General features: G+C 47.7%; 1 protein-coding gene across 1 annotated transcript in view; it reads right to left on the bottom strand.

Annotated features, from left to right (window-relative positions):
- TENM3 (teneurin transmembrane protein 3) overlaps window positions 1-20,201 on the bottom strand; it is a 571,505-nt gene that overhangs the window by 71,942 nt on the left and 479,362 nt on the right. Inside the window, exon 12 of the mRNA XM_081084077.1 lies at window positions 15,498-15,683. Within this exon, the coding sequence (XP_080940203.1) occupies window positions 15,498-15,683 (186 nt within the window). The remainder of the gene's footprint in view (window positions 1-15,497; window positions 15,684-20,201) is intronic.

Raw genomic sequence — 20,201 nt, 5'->3', positions numbered from 1 at the left:
TGCCTACTCAGTCTACGAAGAAGTTTTCAATTTGTTTTACAGAAGAAAACTCTTATAAAATGAGTGCTAGGCATGGGAATTGGAGCCTTTAAGAGATGATTCTCCAGGGAAATCCTGTATTCCTGACACCCTTTCCCTGGGCTTCTGCTTATCTGTCTTTGAGGAAGACCCACGGGGAACACAGCGGGGAGCATTCCCGTGTTTCCTGTAGGATAGTGATTCCTGACCTCTCTGGGGTGTCAGATCCGAGGAAAGTGGAGAAAGTCATGGATTCTCCGCCAGCAGAAAGGCACGCATGCCCCCAAACACAAAATGCGGCCCGTGGTCCCAGCGCCTCCAGGCGCTCTCGGTCCACACTGGCCGACTCTGAACACCCGGCTGATGCATGAACGAGCCCACATCTCCAGCTCCGGGCAGTAGGTCTGCTCCTCTGGTTCAGAACAATCCACTGCACAGCCAGCCCTGACCTAACCGGGATTTAGCAGCTATTTCTCTCCCTGAAGCCACAGGGTAGCACACCCATCTTTTAGGGGCCATCTTCGTGGCCTCCACAAGAAAGCGCAGGGGGCTCTCCCTTAAATGGCAGAAGGCAGGTGTGTTTTAAATGCCAGGTGTGTTTCAAAATCTGGGCCTCCATCATCTCTCTCTCCCTCAAAATACATTCAGATACACAGTCCTCCCTGAGTACAGATGCCAAGCCCAGGCACTGGAGGTCCTCGGTCTACCTGCTGTCCAGGTAGGTAACGACTCAGTCATCTTTTTGATATGGGACAAAAGTTCGGATCACCAAAAATGTTACTTATTGTGTTTCCTCCTTTGCATGCTGGAGAAGACGGGTCGGGGTGGACACAAAACGACTTTGTCTTGTCTGTCCCCTTAGTCACGGACGGGGATTCTAAGGTCCCTTAGGAGGGACCTTGCTCAGACATCGTCTCTTTGTGCCACTTTTAACCCTAATATGTGGATTCGGGAGGAACAGCATCTCTTTGGAAATTCTACCTACATCTTGGTGCCTCATTTGCTTCTCTCTCAAAATTGTGGGCAGCCCTCCCTCCTTTTCCTCCAGTTACCCGACTCCCCCCATTCCCTGAGTACTTCTCATGGATGGAGTCCAGGAATAGGAACACCAGGTTAAGTGTAAAAAGAGAGGGGAGTCAAGAGTGAGTTGTGGTCATTTCATTGAAGAGATTCCATGACAATATCCGGCTTCAGAATGGACAGACACGTGGGACCGATGTGTAAACCTTCTCCATTGGAAATGAAAACTCTGTGGCCATGCTGGCCACGGTATTTCACTGCCTGGCTCAGCAGGGGGTGTCTTACTGTCTGCTGAATGAAATGATCACATGTACAATTTGTTATGGTGGTCCTAGTATGTCTTACATATGCTTGCAGCTTCTGAAGGAATCCTATGAATGATACACGGCTACCTTTTAAGAAAGAAGCAAATATGAGTAGTACCCCATTTACAACACCCTCCTCTCTCCTTGGTCCATCGGTTCCTCTTCCCTCACCCCATCCCTCCATCCCGATAGGCAGTGGCATTAACTGTAGCTACCATTTCCTGCCTGTTACTATGTGCTGGTAACGATGCTAAGCTGACTTAACTTTCACCACTCCCTGGTGTCCCAGGCACTACTAGTATCTTCTTTACTTCCCAGATGAAGAAACGGAGGCACATGAAGTTAAATAACTCTCTCAAGGTCAAAATCATAACAAGTGACAAACCAAAATTCCACCCAGGGAGTCTGAGGCCAGAGCCCACATACTTAGTAAATGAGCCACACTGATGATTCAGAAGAACCGTGCACATGCGTGAGGTCGTTAGAAGCATCATGTCTGTTTGGATTGGTCAGTAAACTTGAACGAAAAAATAAGACAAAAAATATAGAAATTCTTAATTCAACGTTGACACCTAAAGGGAGAGGCCAGGACATAAAATTAAAATCCAAACTAACTTGAAATATTAATCCGTTGACACAGCCTCATAAATCAGAGTATATCTACCTTTTGTAGACCTAAGAAAGCTCCCTAAGAACTGCTGTAACCTGTCCTAAGAGCCCAAAGTATGGAAAACAAATTGGCAAGATGTAAAGACTGAGGGGCAACAGCAGGAAAAAGAAAAACAAATGAGTCTGAGAAATCAAAGAAGACAAGCAGCTCAGTGGGTGGATGAAGGCTGTGCGAGCGACAGCGGCCGAGAAGTCCCAAAGAAGGCTGCTCCCTTACAATGAGGACAAAGGAACGTGCGTGCCCGCTTGGGGAGGGCCTGGGACATGGGGAGGTGGATACGGAAAAGGCTTAATTCCAAGTGTGCTTTCCTTTTGCTCTCAAACTGATGCTTAAAAACACGGAGAAGAAACACAGGCCAGCCAAGCTGGTTATATGCACTGAGGCAGCTCACAAAGGGAAAGTACAAATCCTTGGCCGGTGTATACATAGTTGCTGGTGTGTGTAGTCATGAACGATGTGCATTGCTTCTGCCCTTGACAACGTGCTTGGTTAGAGCCTATTAAATAGTAGAGTCCAGTCCACTGGGCTCCTGAACTGACTCCCGGGGCTCTGAGGACCTCTCTCAGTTTCGTACAACAAGAAAATCTTAGAGGCCCATCTTCGAAAGAGGATAATCCAGTCAGAGACGCGCATAATAAAATATAGACACATTCTCCACTCTCGCAATGACCGAACATCCTCGGAGTCCAGGGCACATTTTATTTCGCAGGGTGCGTCTCCTAATACTTTATGACGCAGCCTTTAGAAAGTGATTCACATTAGTATCTCACTAAAGCCATAAGTAGGTGTCACTCTCAGATGATTCACATGCCAGTTCCTGTAGAATGACAGGAAAGCTACCGTCGGAGAATACGTGCATATTAAATCTATTTATTCCCATCAGCAGCTGTCTAAATCAGCAAGCGGGCAGCATACCCTTTGATTTGATGATCCTTAATTGGTACGCCCTGCACTGTTTTATTACTGATTACTGTCATAAAGGATGATGACCCTGACATAATTTTGAACATAATAAGACAATTTGCTCAATTTGAAGTGTTCTCTCTCTCTCCCTCTCTCTCTCTCTCTCTCTCTCTCTCTCTCTCTCTCTCTCTCTCTCTCTCTCTCTCTCATCCTCATTCTAAGATTAGGAAAAAACATTGCAAATATTTTATCCCACTTAGGAGAGTCCATTAATTTGAATTTTAACGCCTAGTGAGACTGGTCCAGCGGAGAATAACTGTGTGTGTGTCCACGTGTGCGCATGTCATAGAAAGAGCTTTTGCGCCTTCGACACTGCCAACACTTTTGAAAACCTGCTTCAAAGGAACTGTTTTTGAAAGTTTGCAGATTTTATTCCTTTTATAGTTCGGAAATTCGGTGTAAAAATCATCTGCACAAGTACCTTGCTTCTTACACGCACCCACCCAAGCAAAACACCACACTTCAGCCGGGAGCATTATTTATACGAAGATGTTCCAAAACAGTGAAATAATATTTTTCCTGCGTGAAGTCAGCCCTGAAATATCTGCATTCGAGGGAAAAGGTGCTCTGAGATAAACCAAATTTGGTGAAGTCAGCAGTGCTGAAAAGTGCCTTTATAAGCGACAGAGCTTTGAACAGACAGTGGGTAGAATACTGTTTGGTAGTTTCCTCCTGTTTAGAATTTCACGCCTGGCTGTGGACCGCATCTACATAATGGGAGTAACGGGACACGGGGGTGGGGTGGGGGGGCCGGCACGCTGCGGGTGCTGGCGCCTGCACGCCTGTGGGGGGAGGACTATTGTTCGCCGTGCGATACAGTCTTTGCACATGGCGTGATTTGTTACATTGGACCACACATGTAAACATGTTAGTAACCCACGTCTCTAGATTTTTACTTCTTTTTAAAAAAAGGTTTTTATTGATTTTAGAGGGAGAGGAAGGTGGGGGTTGATGAGAGAGAGAGAGAGAGAGAGAGAGAGAGAGAGAGAGAGAGAGAAAGAGAGAGAGAGAGATCTGCTGTTTCCTGCACGGGCACGCCCTACTGGGGATAGAGCCCACATGGCGGGCATGTGCCCTGACCAGGAATCTAACTGGCGACAGGATGATCCTCAACCAACTGAGCCACGCCAGCCAGGGCTAGATTTTTACTTCTTGTTTGGATTCAATGAATGACATAAGCAAAATCACCTTTAGTGATTTAGTCTAGGATTTCCTAGACTAAAAAGAAAATCAGATCTATTTCAGCACTCTGATTCGGGAATGAAACTATCCAGAGGTAGTTCTGAACATTAATAAGCAAAAATTATAACACATATTTTTTTAGACTAAATGAATATTTGAGTCTTTGGCATTTTGATACAATGAACTTGGTTCTGACAACTAGTGAACTGGTCGCTGAGCAGTACTGGTAAGTCTGATGGCAGGAAACCATAAAAATGATATACTGATTAGGTCACTACCAACGAGTAGAATTTCTCATCTATCATCACTATTTTTGTGTTTTCATAATATTTGACATTTAAGAAAACGTGTAGAATTAAGACGTATAAATAAGTATGTAAAATGTACTGGGGTCTTTCTTTTGCTAGTTTTCTTGACGACATCAGGGAAAATAAGAAACAACATTGAACAGTCCTTTGAACTCACCTCTGATAAACTAATTTATTTGGGAAAAACCAATAAATGGCTCCTTTCAAAGGTGAGTCAGAGAGAGAGAATTTTTCTGTATTCGTGGGTGAGAGTGCTCAGATGTTGGACAGCTGTATTGGGGCACTAAGCCCTCCTGAGCCCTTTTCATGAACTGAGACTGGTTCTACAGTCATCTGTCCACTTGCTGTGTTTTCCACGGTTGATGTCTGTACATGGTATTTCATCTACTCATTTCAGCTGACGAAAAAACTGGAGGTGAATTTAAATGTTAGAGGGTGCTATGTCGAGTTTTCAATAACTACTTTTCACTTTTCTTAAATCCTTCACAGTAGAAATGGACTTTCCTGGAACGCTTTTTTGTTGTTGTTATAATTGTTATTTTTATTTTGGCAAACTATGTGTCCTGTTATCAGTTATAATTCAAACTTTCCTGAATAAAAAAATGACATCTCAATTTATTAAGACATCATAGCCATCGTTATTAATGCGTCTACTTCTGACAATTCAATCTTTTCGTGACAGAAACATCGATATTACGTTCTCTTTATCACAGGGAAAATTTAAACTTCACCGATTCCGCTACGCACACCCACACTACACAACTGGGAAGTACTTCAGGAGGCGACAGTGCCTAGTGCTTTAGAGTATGGGCTCGGGAATGGTTCATGTGGGTTGGGTTCTGGTTCCGTTACCTCCTAGCTGAGTCTGGGTTCCCTCACTGGAGTTTTTAGTAACTCCCACCTGCCAAGGTTGCCGGGAGCATTCAGGAAGATAATGTCAGCAGAGGAATTCTGCTTTGTGCCTCAGCACATAGTAAACACTCAATAAATATCAGGTACCATTAATTCATCGTGTCAACAAAGGAAGTTTAAAAAGCTGCAGACTCATGAAGTAGCTGGTGTCTTTTAGGAGATTCTGAAGCCAGGAAGGAAGCCGGCTTTAAGTAAAGGAGCGTGGCACTGCCGCGATGGCCTCCCTGAGCCGTGAGGTGCGCTCTGCCCCAATCAGGCCGGGGGTACCCCCTTTGCCGCGCCTCCTCAAGGTACCCTCCCTTTCATGGGAACCCTGCTTACATGAATGAGCTAGCGCCCACAGTGGGGACACCTCCCTGTTTGTGGGGGAAGTTTTCTCATTCCCTCTCTCACAGAATCCCCTGCTGGTGCTTATGCACTATTCCCAATCAGAGCACTGGCGGGGAATAAAGAACCGTGGCGAGGTGAAGGGATGGGGGAGTGTGGATCGGTAGTTATTTAAAAAAGGCCCAGTACATGGGGAATATAGGCAATAACACTGTCATAACGAGGCACGGGGCCAGGTGGGAATATATCAGGGGAATGCTGCATAAGGTATGTGACTGTCTGACCACTAGGAAACTAATGCAAAAGGGTACTGCATGTAAAAGGTAACCGAAAAGTTAAAAACAAAACTTTAACTGAAGAAAGGAACACGTCACGACTTGTTCTTACATCATTTGTGTCCCCTCCTTAGTAATCCTATCTGGGCAAGGAACACTAATACTTTCTAAGGACGTGCACATATCTGTGTCAGTACTCACTCAATCTGCCCCAGACTTAGAAATACAAGTCACTTTTACAGGAACTGCTTTTGAACTCAGACATCAACACAGCACACGTTACATGCGTAGTTCCGTCCCTACATGGCCATCCTGAAGAACATGCTCATTCTGGAATGGACTGAGCAGAAGCGATGGGATACAAATGGCTAACTTTTGTAGCGGAAGGGTGTGTGTGTGTGTGTGTGTGTGTGTGTGTGTGTGTGTGTGTGAGAGAGAGAGAGAGAGAGAGAGAGAGAGAGAGAGAGAGAGAGAGAGAGATATCATTCCTAAATCCAGGAAAGAAATCCGCACTCCACTCAGAGACCTTTCTTGGTAATGCCAGTACATGCAGCCAGGACTGCCCATCCAGGCTGTTACCAGGCACCCTCACGCACCACAGTTCAGGGAGAAGGCACCGGGCAGGAAGGAGTTAGGGGCCATGCAGTAGCACCCCAGATAGAGAGCAGGAAGGAGTTAGGGGCTGTGAAGCAGCCCCTGAGATAGAGGGCAGGAAGGAGTTAGGGGCCATGCAGTAGCACCCCAGATAGAGAGCAGGAAGGAGTTAGGGGCTGTGCAGCAGCCCCTGAGATAGAGGGCAGGAAGGAGTTAGGGGTTGTGCAGCAGCCCCTGAGATAGAGGGGAGGAAGAAGTTAGGGGCTGTGCAGTAGCCCCCCGAGATAGTTTCCTCCTTGCTTTGATGGCAGCGGCCGGGTGAGTTCCCCTTGTGCACACTGATGCATTGGGATGGACCACTCCCAGGCCCAGTCACCACTACAGGGACTCCTCGAAAAGCCAGGAGTTGGGAGTGTCTGTAAAAAGCGCTACTTTACACTTCCTTGTTCACGTGGGGACTAATTAATGAATACCTAATGCCACCAGTGCACAATTAGATCACTTATGTTTAACCACATGCTTTCCATGCATACATCTATAAATATTAATTCTGGAAAGAATGATCACCATTCGGCACCATAACAATTAAACAGCTGTAACCTGTCTCCTGAGTTAAGTGATGGAGCTGCAGGCGAGCTCTGCAAGCAGATGGTCTTACCCACCCAGGCTTCGTGTTAAAGACTTGAAAAAAACAAGAAAAGAGGTGTTGACAAATCAGAAGAAGTAGGCATAGTTTTTATGCAAATCGGCCCATTTGCAATGTAGATTACCCTGAAAACTAATTTGGTGGATAGGAAAAAACAACACTAGGCTCCATTGTTAAAGGAAGACACTGTATTACATTGGGATATGGTAGGTTCCCCACCAACATAATTATTTCCTAATTTCATTCAACCAACAGGGCTTAATGGAAAAGCAGCTGGCAAAGGACTCGTGTTTATGGACCTCCTCTGACTGCTCCTTAATTTATCCAAGCCACATGTCTGTTAAACCCCAGAAATAGTAGCCAGATTCCAGACAGCTGTTCCCCAGCTCACAGAGGCGCTCAGAGGAGAGGGAGGGTCAAGGACCCCGTCCTGAGGAGGGGCAATAGAGACGGGCTTCTTCTCACTGGTCATCGGAGCAGAGAGGATGTTAAATGTGAACGGGCAGAGGAGCCTAGCGTTTGTATGGACTGACACCATAACCAAATTGTATTTCCAAAACAGGTGTGGGGGGGGGGATTGTTTTAAGATGAAAAGAGGCAATTTTCAACTTCATGTTCAAGAAAAAAAGAGATCTACTCCACCACTGAGAGGATACTAATGTGCCTGTGGGAAGGAATCATCATCGTCCTTGAAACTGTGGGCGCATTTCCTCCCCCTGACATGGAACCCCATGCAGAGTCCTGCCTTTTCCTTTACCCCACGAGGGGAACAGGGATTTCTGCATGTGATGAACACGGCTTAACATGCACACGAACACTGCAGTAGGTCTCAGCTGCCTGGCCCGAGTTTTGGGAAGAATGTGACCTATTCATAGGCTGGCACTAGGCACACCGGTCTCGCCCTGGCTAACACGGTCAAGCAGCCGACAGCATACTGGCACCGGTTCACTCCCAAATGCCTGGCGCCCAAACTTCTCAATCAAGGCTTCTTCTGATGAGCGTGGGGGGATGGAGAGGAGTGGTTTTCATCGTTAGTTCTGGTTACGCTGTGTGTCCAGTCAATTGAGCTTGAACACCTCCTACATTCTGGATTTTGGTGGAAATTAAGTTCTAGATGGTTTTTAAAAGATGCAAACCAATGAGGTGTTCCACAGCGAAAAGATACTGGATAGTATAACAGTAAAGGTACACAAGGGCGGACTTTAATAAGGCAATATAATACAGGTTTGACATGTAATGTAACTGCCTTTTATTGAAATATCATGCCTCTCCATAAGTTCTTTTTAAATTTAAACAGACTGCAGCTGAGAAAGGAGGTTTAAGGAAGCAGAAGGGAAAGCCCAGGCACAGGTATATCCACATTTTAGAAATCTGTCATGGCAGATAACATTTTAATTCCCATGGACAGTTACAAACACCTCCTTGGGATAATACAGTGCTTCCCTAAGACACGGGGCACCTACACAGCACATTCTCTGAGAAGCTCAGACTCGCTAGAAAATGACTAAGTTCGTGGGTTTAGCAGAAAACTACGAAACCCAAGACTAGAGAGACAGGACGCAGGTTTATGCAACCTAAAGAAATGAGGAATTTTACAGTAACACCCAAGTGATCACAAAACAAAGCCAATAGCCAGCACTGCCTTCTATTCTCCCATCTGAGAAAAACGACAGGGGCGCTCACCTCCATGTTGTTCGGAACACAGCTGCCTCGGAAGCCAGGGGGCCTTGCAGTCAGCTGAGGAGAAATCAGCTTAATGTATAGCAATGACTGGGGCCGCGTTATGCCACGGGGGAGACTGGAGAGGAAACCTGTCCGCTCACAGCCATCACCGCACAGAACTCATTCTCAGGGGACAGCGCAGTGGATGTCTCCTAAAGACTCAAAATTCTCCTCCTCCCCGGTGACCTGGCAATCAACTCAATGGAAAGATACCCGTTAAACCCAGACGTACGCACCCACAAAATAGCTGCCTGCACTCAGAACTGAGCTGTAGAGGTCCTAAAGAAATGCCCCTTGTCTAAAGCACAGAACACATGGAACATTTCCCAAAGCAATACAACCGCCACTGAAATTTACCTTAGCAACACGCGGGCGCGATTTCAAACCGTGGCTGAGCTTTGGGCGCAGCCCAGGCGGGAAGCCTTCCCACAGTGTAACGAAGCCGCCTGCAGTGCTCGCTGGGTCCACGACATTCGTTAGCTACCTGTGATGTCCTCGAGTGGCCTATCAGCTCAGGCTGTCTTTGCCAGCATCAGTTCTTCATGTTCCCACGACTCGGGATGCACTGGGATGCGTGACGGGCGTGGCCTCCCGCCCGAGGAGCTCACCTCTGTGGTACTAGTATAGGCCTGTGCCCCCCAATTACAGGAATTCCGATGAATCCCTCAAAAACATTCACCACAAGGAGGAAATGATAAGCGTATTAAGTCCCATAATCAAGTCTGTTTCTGGCAGGAGAAAACGGCTTCCCTCAGGAATTTTACTCCCTGGGTGATGACAGGGAGGATTTTCTGCAGGTTAACTGGTTGCTACACCTTTCTGATGTGCTCTCCCCTCCACCAGCCACCTACTTCGTGAGCGGCTCCACAGGGCACGGGCAGAGCCTCACGGAACCTCCGCCCCTTCCACGCACTCGGCCGGTCAGCGGTGGCAGGAACATTCCTCGTGGCCAGGCCGGCACAGACAGCCGTGATTCCCACCTCACACTCACATCCTCGGAACTAAATGCACCCCAGCTCCGTCTCCTCAGTGCATCCTCCAAGTGCCAGTCACCCCAGAGCCCCCCAGCCCAAGGGAAGTGTGAGGGAAAGAAACTCGAGTGGAAAGGGACAAGGCCTCCACTGATGTGCAGGTTCTCCATTAACACAGGAGAGCATCACCCCCGGACCCCCGGCGAGGCCGGAGAAGGGGCCGGTGCCGCGAGGAGCCTGTAGCCAAGCTTCGCCAGGTTCAGTGAACACCCCCAAGCCCGCAGGAACCAGGCAGGGGGCGCTAGGGACCCCTCTCCTGTGGACTGAGTCACACCGCCAGAGGGGAGGCCCCATGTCCCCAGGAGGCCCCTGGCAGGTGTAAGCGCCACCCTATGTCCACTTGGTAAGGGGAACCATAAAGCTCGAATGAAAATGCAGAAAAGACAGATTTAGCATGTCCCTGTTCTATATTATTATGAATACGATCGCCAATTTAGGAACATTACAAAAGTTACAAAAAATATTGATTTTGTAATCCAAGTGAAACTTTTATCAGAGTGTCTCCCCCCGCCCAAACCCCCAAATTGTCACTCACTTTTTAAATTTAACAATTAAAAGACAACCCTTTCACCATTTTCCTGAGAAAAAGAACAACAGACCGGAGTGTTCCCCTGGTATAGTTTTGATCGTTCTCTTACCCCCTATTGTTCAGTAGGAAACTCCTCAACTTTGTGTATTTCATTTTCAACCGCTAATGGCAGCATCACAAAGCCCAGAGCAACCGGTATTGAATGGAGGTGTGCTGAGTGCTGCGCGTCCAAGTTTCCTCTGAACACACAAAGCGTGTCTTTGTGATCATTAATGATCTTGTTTCCCAGTGTACTAAAGAATTAGAATAAAAACAAATAGCTAGTCTTTTGTAGCTTAAAGGAATTAGGATTTCCCCTAGGCCAAATTTCCATTTGAATTGCCTGAAAGTACATGGAAATCAATGTAGCTCAATAAGCAACTCTGTGTTTGAGGCATTCGCAGGAGGAAATTCCACAACAGGCTGTACCTTGCTCATCACCAGGATTTTAAACAGCAGCACCTCTCCAACCCCGACCGGAACACACAGGGTGGGCAGAAATGGGCTGGCAGTGGTGAGTACGCAAAAGTTTCTTCTTGTATCACTTATTAATTATTGTATTATTTTCTATACAAACAACGGTAATCCTACTTTCGTCCACCCCTGTGTGATTTATGAGAAGAAAATATGAACACCCTAATAACAGTATCAGGAACCTTGCCCAGCTGGCTCAGTGGCTGAGCATTGACCTATGAACCAGGAGGTCACGGTTTGATTCCTGGCCAGGGCACATGCCCGGGTTGTGGCTCCCCCACAGGGGCTGTGCAGGAGGCAGCTGATCAATGATTCTCTCTCATCATTGACGTTTTTCTCTTTCCCTCTTCCTTCCTCTCTGAAACCAATAAAAATATATATAAAAAATAAAACATCAGGACCCAATCCTTTCCGATAGATGGTGTGTTCGGGGAATACTCTAAATTCATAACCTGTTTTAGCATCAAAATCCCTACGGTTTCATGAAAAGCGTAAACAGCTACGAAGACAGGAAGATGACTGATGACGAATATCCTTTGCTTTCTATTGGGAACGTCGGTGTGCTTCTAACTGTTTAATTTCTCCTTTATCTCTCTTTCAATTAAGCTCCCTGGTTGTATTCAATGAGCTGGCACATCATATGGAATGAAAAAAAAAAAGCCTGGCTGGTTTATGAGTATTCTCTCACAAAGTGGCAGCTCCTTCCAGCCAGATGCCTGCGTGCTGAAATAGAGGAAACGCACAGCGCAGTGACCATCCGGGATGAGGACACTCAGATCCCTGGGCTGTCTAAACAGAGCCCTTTGAAGGCCACCTGGCACTGGCCCCTCAGGGTCACAGTGGACAGGTACCCAGGCATGTCTAGGGCAGCGGTCGCCAACCTTTCGGACCTCACAGACCACCAGTTGGCGACCGCTGGTCCAGGGGACCACCAGTGGGACCTTTGCCTGCCCAAATCTGGAGCGATACTTCTAATAGTAATAAAGAGCGACAACAATGCTTTAAAGGTTCTCTACATCTTTAAAAGGGTCCGCTTCTAGGATTTATGCTGAAATAACACAGGCCCTTTATTTCCACGTTGTTACTTACAGGGACTACAAAAGCAGCAAAATAAAATGGAACCGTAGAGATGGAATTGTTAAGGACCGCAGCAAGACATGTTACCTCATCACAACGATCCCGCTTGTCGCCAGACACGGAACAGTTGTTCAAGAACAGCACAACGTGAGAAACGAGCCATGTGTCATTGCCACGGTCAGTGCGAACAACAGAAGGGCTCAGTAACTGCTGGGTGGCAAGTTAAACCTGCCTGTTAACTTTATAGTTCGCTTCCTGGTTTTCTCTGCTAGATACGCACGCGTTTGTTGCTTTCCTGGGATACATACAGTCAATAGGCAGCTTTTCTCCAGCTGGAATCGATTCACTGCTGCCCGGGTAGGGAGGGGGTGGGGTCATAACATACAAATATGATCAGAGCCCTTTCCCCGCCCTCCGCTGGTACGCGGGCATTCTGGGACTTGAAATGGGTCTGTGTGGTCACAGGGGTATTGCCTGGTCCTCTGTGCGTCCACAGGAAGATACACAAACTGTGGTTGTCAACTTTTCTCCACCTAATGTTGTTCACACGAACAACAGGCGGCCACTGCCCTACGCGGCCTCTCCGAGAGCAGGGGAGGGGAACGCCGTGCGAAATCAAGGGATGAGCACCCATGGGTGCTGTGTATCTCGTGTCCCCAGGGCTGGGCAGTGAGCTCATCTGTGACAATGAGATCCCGAGGATGCCTCTCAGGTGGGAGGTAACCTTTGAGTGTGCAGGCTGGCCCTGGCTGCCATCTGGGGCCCTAGCTGCCATCTGGGGGGCTGGCTGTTCCCTCCCCTATGAGGCTCATTTGTCCAACAGAAGCCCCAAAAGCCTGCTCTCCTGCAGAGCCTCGGGAATGTCGGTGGTTTGCTCATGCTGACAAGGCTGCCTCTTTGAGCAGCTCCATCAAAACCTTTCACCCTGAGTCTCCAAGGGGCTTCCCTGGGCAGAACCATGGCCCGCGCTGATGCATGTCACTGCTGGAGAGAGGCACGCTGCAGGGGACCCCTCCCAGGGGGACGCCTGTGGGTGGGTTTCCCCGATGCCCCTGCTGGCTCCTGTCCCTCTGGTAACTACTAGCTGTGAGCAGGGCCACCCCAGCCTGTGAGCCTGGCCAGTGGGCACGGCACGGGGGGTGGTAGTGGGCTCCTTGAAACAAGTGTCAGGGATGCCAGCAGGATCAGAGAGAACCCCATGGCGTTTTACAAAGATACAACCGTGACAGTTTATAGGACATATGTGGTTTCAATGTTCCCACGAAAACTTCCTGGCTAACCAATTCCTGTAAGCAAAAAGAGCGAAGTACGTACTCCTTATAGATGCGTTAGAAGAAGAAACCTTTTAAGATAACAAGACTCCCCCGAAAGCTTTATCAAGTTCTACCCTACAGACACAAAATGGTGTGGAGAAATGCCATACCTCAAGTGTTATGAAACTGTTGCAGGCCTGTGCCATTTATAATTAACTAGAGGCCCGGTGCATGAAAATTCATGCATTCGGGGGGTCCCTCAGCCTGGCCTCTCGCAGTTCAGGAGCCCTCGAGGGATGTCCACCTGTCGGCTTAGGTCCGCTCCCCGGGGAGCTGGCCTACGCCGTTAGTCAGACATCCTTAGCGCTGCTGCGGAGGCAAGAGAGGCTCCCACTACCACCGCTGTGGTGGCCAGCCATGAGCTGGCTTCTAGCTGAGCAGCGCTCCCCCCTGTGGAAGAGCACTGACCACCCGGTGGCAGCTCCTGCATTGAGCGTCTGCCTCCTGGTGGTCAGTGCACATCATAGCAACTGGTTGTCCTGCCCTTAGGGTCAATTTGCATATTACCCTTTTATTATATAGGATATTGCACACTTTCACTGAGCTGAGGTAGACATCGATTACACTGGACCCTTGAATGATGGATGGCTTAGGGGCACCGACCACCAAGCAACCAAAAACCCACATATAACTCTTGACTCCCTGAAAACTTAAAGCTGTCCCTCAGGCCCCATGGAGGCCTGGTTCCGGGACCCTCACAGTCACCCACACAGTTCAAACCTGTTGTTCAAGGGTTGCTTGTACTTATTTTTGTTGTATTTTTTTTTAAATTAAATGTTTCCATTTTAGTGACTCAAATGGTAAAGGCAAAAAAGGCACTGAATTCCCTGAAAAGGTGGTACTAGGTATACTAACCAGTGCAAAGATGTGGGACTCTGCAATCTATAGAAGCCCAAAAGGGAATACAGACTTTTTCTTAAAATAAAAATATTTTTTTGTTATGCACGTGCAATACGGAACACTAAAAGGTAATAGTCAATGAAAGCTTATGTACAGGTAAGAAATGAGATCACCTTTATGTGCATCAATTTTTGTGGCCATCACAAAAAAAACAACAGATAAAAATTTCTTATACTTTGCACTCACATCAGTTGTTCTAGAAAGAACTAAACTGCCATTGTAAAATGAGAATGTTACTGAAAAACAATTCCTGTTTAATAAAGATGAGTAAAAATTAACTAGAAGAAATCAGTTTGTTTTTTTTTGCAATTAAACACATTAAAAAATGTTAATTAAGTGTATTGGTGTGATGTTGGTTAATAAAATTCTGAAGGTTTCAAGTGTACATTCCCATAATATCATCTGGATATTGCATTGTGTGCTCACCCCCCTAAGCCGAATCTCCTTCTGTCACCATATAATGACCCCTTTACCTTTGACCACCCCCAGCCCCGTTCCCTCTGGTAACCACCACACTGTTGTCTGGACCACAAGTGTGTGTGTTTGTCGTGTTTACTGCTTTTCCAAGTAGAAACCCAGCCAACACTAGCTCTTCCCAGGGCACAGGGTCGCGCAGTGGGAGGTGGGGGGGCGGGGGGGGGCTGCAGGGTCGCGCAGTGGGAGGTGCGGGGGGGGGGGCTGCAGGGGCGCGCAGTGGGAGGTGCGGGGGGGGGGGCTGCAGGGGCGCGCAGTGGGACATGTGGAGGGCTGGGCAGGGGGCACAGGGGCGCGCAGTGGGACATGCGGAGGGCTGGGCAGGGGGCACAGGGGCGCGCAGTGGGAGGTGGGGGGGCGGGGGGGGCTGCAGGGTCGCGCAGTGGGAGGTGCGGGGGGGGGGCTGCAGGGGCTCGCAGTGGGACATGCGGAGGGCTGGGCAGGGGGCACAGGGGCGCGCAGTGGGAGGTGCAGGGGCGGGGCGGGGGGGGCACAGGGGCGGGGGCGGGGCGGGGGGGACAGGGGCGCGCAGTGGGAGGTGCGGGGGCGGGGGGCACAGGGGCGCGCAGTGGGAGGTGCGGGGGCGGGGGGCACAGGGGCGGGCAGTGGGAGGTGCGGGGGCGGGGTGGGGGGCACAGGGGCGCGCAGTGGGAGGTGCGGGGGCGGGGGGGGGGGCACAGGGGCGCGCAGGGGCGGGGGGCACAGGGGCACAGCCTACCGATGGTGCAGTGCTCCCCGTTCCAGCCCTGGCTGCACTCGCACTTGCCGTCCTTGCAGGTCCCGTGCTCCGCGCAGCGCGGGTGGCAGGCTCTCTGGTTGCACGCGGGGCCCGTCCAGCCTTCTTCGCAGCGACACGTGCCCCCCATGCAGACCCCGTGCGAGCCGCAGTCCACGGAGCATATTTCTGTAGGGAGAGGGGAGGGGGCAGGAGAGAAGAGCAGCAGGGAGTGAGACGGGAAGAAGAAGCCTTGTGAAGGTGGAGATCACCATCACTGAACAAAAGTCACAGGATTTATGGACTACGTAAATGTCAGCGTCAGCTACTAAGCATATAAATGGTAGAAGTTCAGCTTCTGTCCATCACTTAATTGCATATGCTGCTGTAATCGTGCATAAAATACACATGACCGTTTTAGAAACCATTTCCTGTATTATACATACATGTATATACACATATGCACATGGGCTACTAACGAAACAGAACACATGATCCGTAGCCAGAGGAAAATGCACACATATGTAACCGAGAGTACCTTTGGGCAGCCCAGAGCACATGCACACGTGTGTTGCTACATCACATGGACAGTAAGTCAATGAAGTATGTCAGGGTCTAAGCAGGCGGCTAACAGCGGTTGGGTTTCACCCCTCCAGAAGGAACTGAAAAGGTGTTCTTTCTAATCCTGGAGTTTAAAATTTTAAAATATTCAGAAGCTTTAATTAGAAAGGATCTATTAGAGTATGCACATTAGCTTGCTTCTGAGGCACAGGCATGCGGGCTGAGTGAAAGAAACTGCGTTTTTCCCGTTCAGTAATGCGTATTGTTGACAGATACAGGCTGCCTCACAGAACCACCGCGGAAAACCAGGTTAATCACATAACTACTGACTGTGCCGGTTCGGAAACAAGGCCTCCAATGACTGGAACTGCTGAACGGAGCACAAGAGACCAAAGGACTTAAAAATTGTAATTGGCCCTGGCCGGTGCTGCTCAGTGGTTAGAGTGTCAGCCCGAGCACTGAAGGGTCTCGGGTTTGTTTTCAATAAAGGGCGTGTACCTGGGTTGCAGGGTCCCTCCCCGCACCTGTTTGGGGCATGTGCAGGAGGCAACCAATCCATGTGCCTCTCACACTGATGTTTCTCTCTCTTCCCCTCCCTCCCTTCCACTCTCTCTGAAAAGCAATGGAAAGGTTATCCTCAGGTGAGGATTAACAAAAATATGACAACCCCCCACCCCCCCCAAAAAAAAAAATAAAACACCTCAGACAAAATGAAAAACAACAACTATAATCATAGGTTAGGTCTTTAAAAAGAATTCAGGTACAGAATTACTTTTTTTCTTTTTCTTAAAAAGCTTTCTTTTATAGGGTCCAATTGAGGGAGAGACACAGACAAGGTGGAAGGGCGCTTTAATTTCTACTGTCCACAGAGAAAGTTAAAGAAAGTTAACTGTCACTCTTTTCTAAGACTGAAAAACGATCCTTTAGTTTTGACTTTCTTGCACTAAACATGCTGAACGCCAAAACCCTGACATCATTTCGAAATGATGAAATGATGAGAGAAAATGCACTACCGCGCTCTTTTTCGACTGAAAGATGGTAACTGGGTGCGCAGTCACGGGGCCCGTGCTCCCCTTTCACTGCCCAAATGACGTTTCTCAGCCACGCCCTCCTCTGTCTCACAGACTGCAGAGTCTCAACCCCTGCACCGGCGGGAGGCAGAGCACTTCTTACAAAAACAGCCAGGACCACGAACTGGAAGAGAGCGGCCGTGTTTTCTTCCTGCTGCGTTTTCTCTCTCGTGGAATTAAATTTTTGATTAAGAGATCTAGATGGTTTGATTAACTTCAGAGGAACAGAACGTCAACCAAGCGCCAGAAGACGGGGGTTCCTTTCCGAGGTCCTGTTCTCCTTCCATCGAATCAATGTTTCATTAGGGCCAAGGTGTTTATCAGCGTTGAGCACACTAGCTCTGAGCAAGGTGCGTCGATCTCTGTAATGAACTTATTAATTAGAGTTAATTTAATTGAAGTGGAATTGAAGGGCTAATTAATGGGCAAACTGCTGATGAAGATAGAGGCGAGTTCTATTGCTTTCAAACCCATAAACTTTCTGAGGGAAAGAATTCCTTTCTTCTCTTCTAGCAGCTTTAACCAGATGTTTCTTTGGGGGTAAACTCTTGTTGAATTTAGGTGCCTGCAGGTCATTTCCGCAGCAGCAGAAGGGGCAGCTGGGAAAGTGCTTTGCCTTAGGATTCGGTGAGACGTTCAGAATTATGCTGCTAGTTAGCTTTGTCACAAAGGTAAATTAACAGTGTTTTTGTAAGCTTCCAGTGGGAACTGTGCAACATGGAGCTGCATTTGAGGCACATGATTCCAGATATTTTCCCAGGATGTGTATATGCATAGTTGAGGCCCTTACTAATAATTCTAAGTGAGTTTTCTGCTTTTTCTTTTCTTATTTTTTGCCACTAATAGAAAAGTTTATTCAATGCTCACTTTCCTCCAAAGAACAGGACTGCTCTCATTACTCAGCTCTATGTATTGAGAGAGTTTAATACATGTTAAGTTTCTGCTTTGCACTGAAGACACAGAGACGAATAGGATGAAGTCATTTTGTACAGCGAAAAAATTAGATTTTCCAATAGCAACATAATTACATCAGCACAACAATTAGTCTAAATATGTAAAATAATGATACGCGATTGTGGCAGCCAATTTATATTTTGATGAACACTTACATCTCTTCTTGCTTCTCATAGCAATATCATTTTATGAAGAAGACTGAATTACCTTTAGAGCTGTTGACTATAAATTACAAACAGCCCTTTATCAAATAATTCAGGTAATGTTAACTTTATATGAAACAAAAAAGGGCTATTATGTTATTTCTCTCCTTGAATGATTGTGGGAAACAAATTAGAAGGATGATATTTCAAGCAAATATTATTTAAAACTAGGATTATCATGCCTGTTTTGCTGACTGTGGCATAAAGGACCCAAACTAATAGTTTTACTGTACAAGTGATTTCATCTATCTATAAACTTTAAGTGGATATCTTTGTGGGATGCATTTTTTGTTGTTTGTTTAAAAGCTGGAAATGTAAATAAAAATAGAAATAACTAAATGCCTATTTTGATTGTTGTAATTATAAAATATATTTAGAAGAACAGAGGACAGAACAAGTTAGAATGTTATTTAAAATAACGCCACGCAGCCTGGCTGGTGTGGCTCAGTGGTTGAGTGTCTACCTATGAACCAGGAGGTCGTGGTTAGATTCTGCGGGTTGTGGGCTTAATCCCAGTGTGGGGCGTGCAGAAGGAAGCCAATCAATGATTCTCATCACTGATGTTTCTATCTCTCTCTCCCTTCTTCTCTAAAATCAATAAAACTATTTTTTAAATGTTTTTTTTTTAAAAAAATATATTTTATTGATTTTTTTTACAGAGAGGAAGGGAGAGGGATAGAGAGTTAGAAACATTGATGAGAGAGAAACATCGATCAGCTGCCTCCTACACACTCCCCTTTGGGGATGTGTCCACAACCAAGGTACATGCCCTTGACTGGAATTGAACCTGGGACCCTTCAGTCCGCAGGCTGACGCTCTATCCACTGAGCCAAACCGGTTAGGGCCGTGTTAGGCAACCCGCGGCTCGCAAGCCACATGCAGCTCTTTGGCCCCTTCAGTGTGTGGCCACGAAGTATTAATCGCACTGTATGTGTGCGCCTGCACGTGGTATTTTGTGCAAGTGCTGCACTCAGGGGGCCGCAGTTTGCCGACCACTGGGTTAGGGCAATAAAAATATTTTTAAAAAATAAAATAAAATATAAGAATGCCATGCACCTGTTTGATAATGCTGGTTGGTGATGATTTCGGAAAACTCTTTAGGGAGACAGCCCCAGCCCCCTCCAGTCCGGCCCCCAGTCCCAGTTGTTGCTCTTCTTCCCCCGGATGTTACTTGCTCTGTGAGTCATGCACTTTCCAGCCCAGGTTCCTCTCTTCCAGTTTCTCCTCCACCTCCACCTTTCCTTTCCCTCCTCCTCCTCAATCTTCTTCTTTCTTTCTATTATTTACTTTTGCTCAGAGAGTTTGAGCATCCGAGCAGAATCCATCACCTCCTGTTTCTCACGTATCCCCCATAGCTGCTGTGACACCCTGCTGACCCAAGCCTCAGCCCTCCCCAACTTTCTCGCCTCATTAGAGACATTCACGCGAACACCCATCTCCTTGCTTCAGACTCTCAGCTCTTCTCACCAGTATCTACACTCCGTGTTCTTATCGAGTCCTGTCTCTTCCCTTTACTAGCACAAAGTCCCTCAGATTCACCCTTTTCTTTTCCGCTAACTCCAAGCGGATCCATGCTCTCGTCACCTCGCCCTGTGGGGAGCTCGCTGCCGTGTCTACGGTCAGCAGCCTCCCTGTTCAGATGCTGACATACATGCAATCTCTCCACCAAGGTCCTAAGATACTGTCCTCATCACATCAGTGGGAGCACATCTTCACCGCGAGGACATTCCTAGTGACCTAAACCATGATTTCCAAACTGCATGCCCATAACTGGGCCCAGCCCAACTTCCCCCTCCGAGCACCCTGCCCTCACTGTCCCCCGGCTGCAGACACACTTAGGGTTGGATCTTTGCGAATGTAGCGGTGCTGGCAGCGACATGTAGAATTCATTACGGGCTCAGCACTGTTCCTAAGTGCTT

Source organism: Myotis nattereri (genome assembly GCF_964212035.1).
Source record: "Myotis nattereri genome assembly, chromosome: 2".
NCBI classification, from domain to species: domain Eukaryota; kingdom Metazoa; phylum Chordata; class Mammalia; order Chiroptera; family Vespertilionidae; genus Myotis; species Myotis nattereri.
The sequence above is the reverse complement of the archived record's forward strand: the minus strand, read 5'-3'. Positions and strand labels throughout refer to the sequence as shown.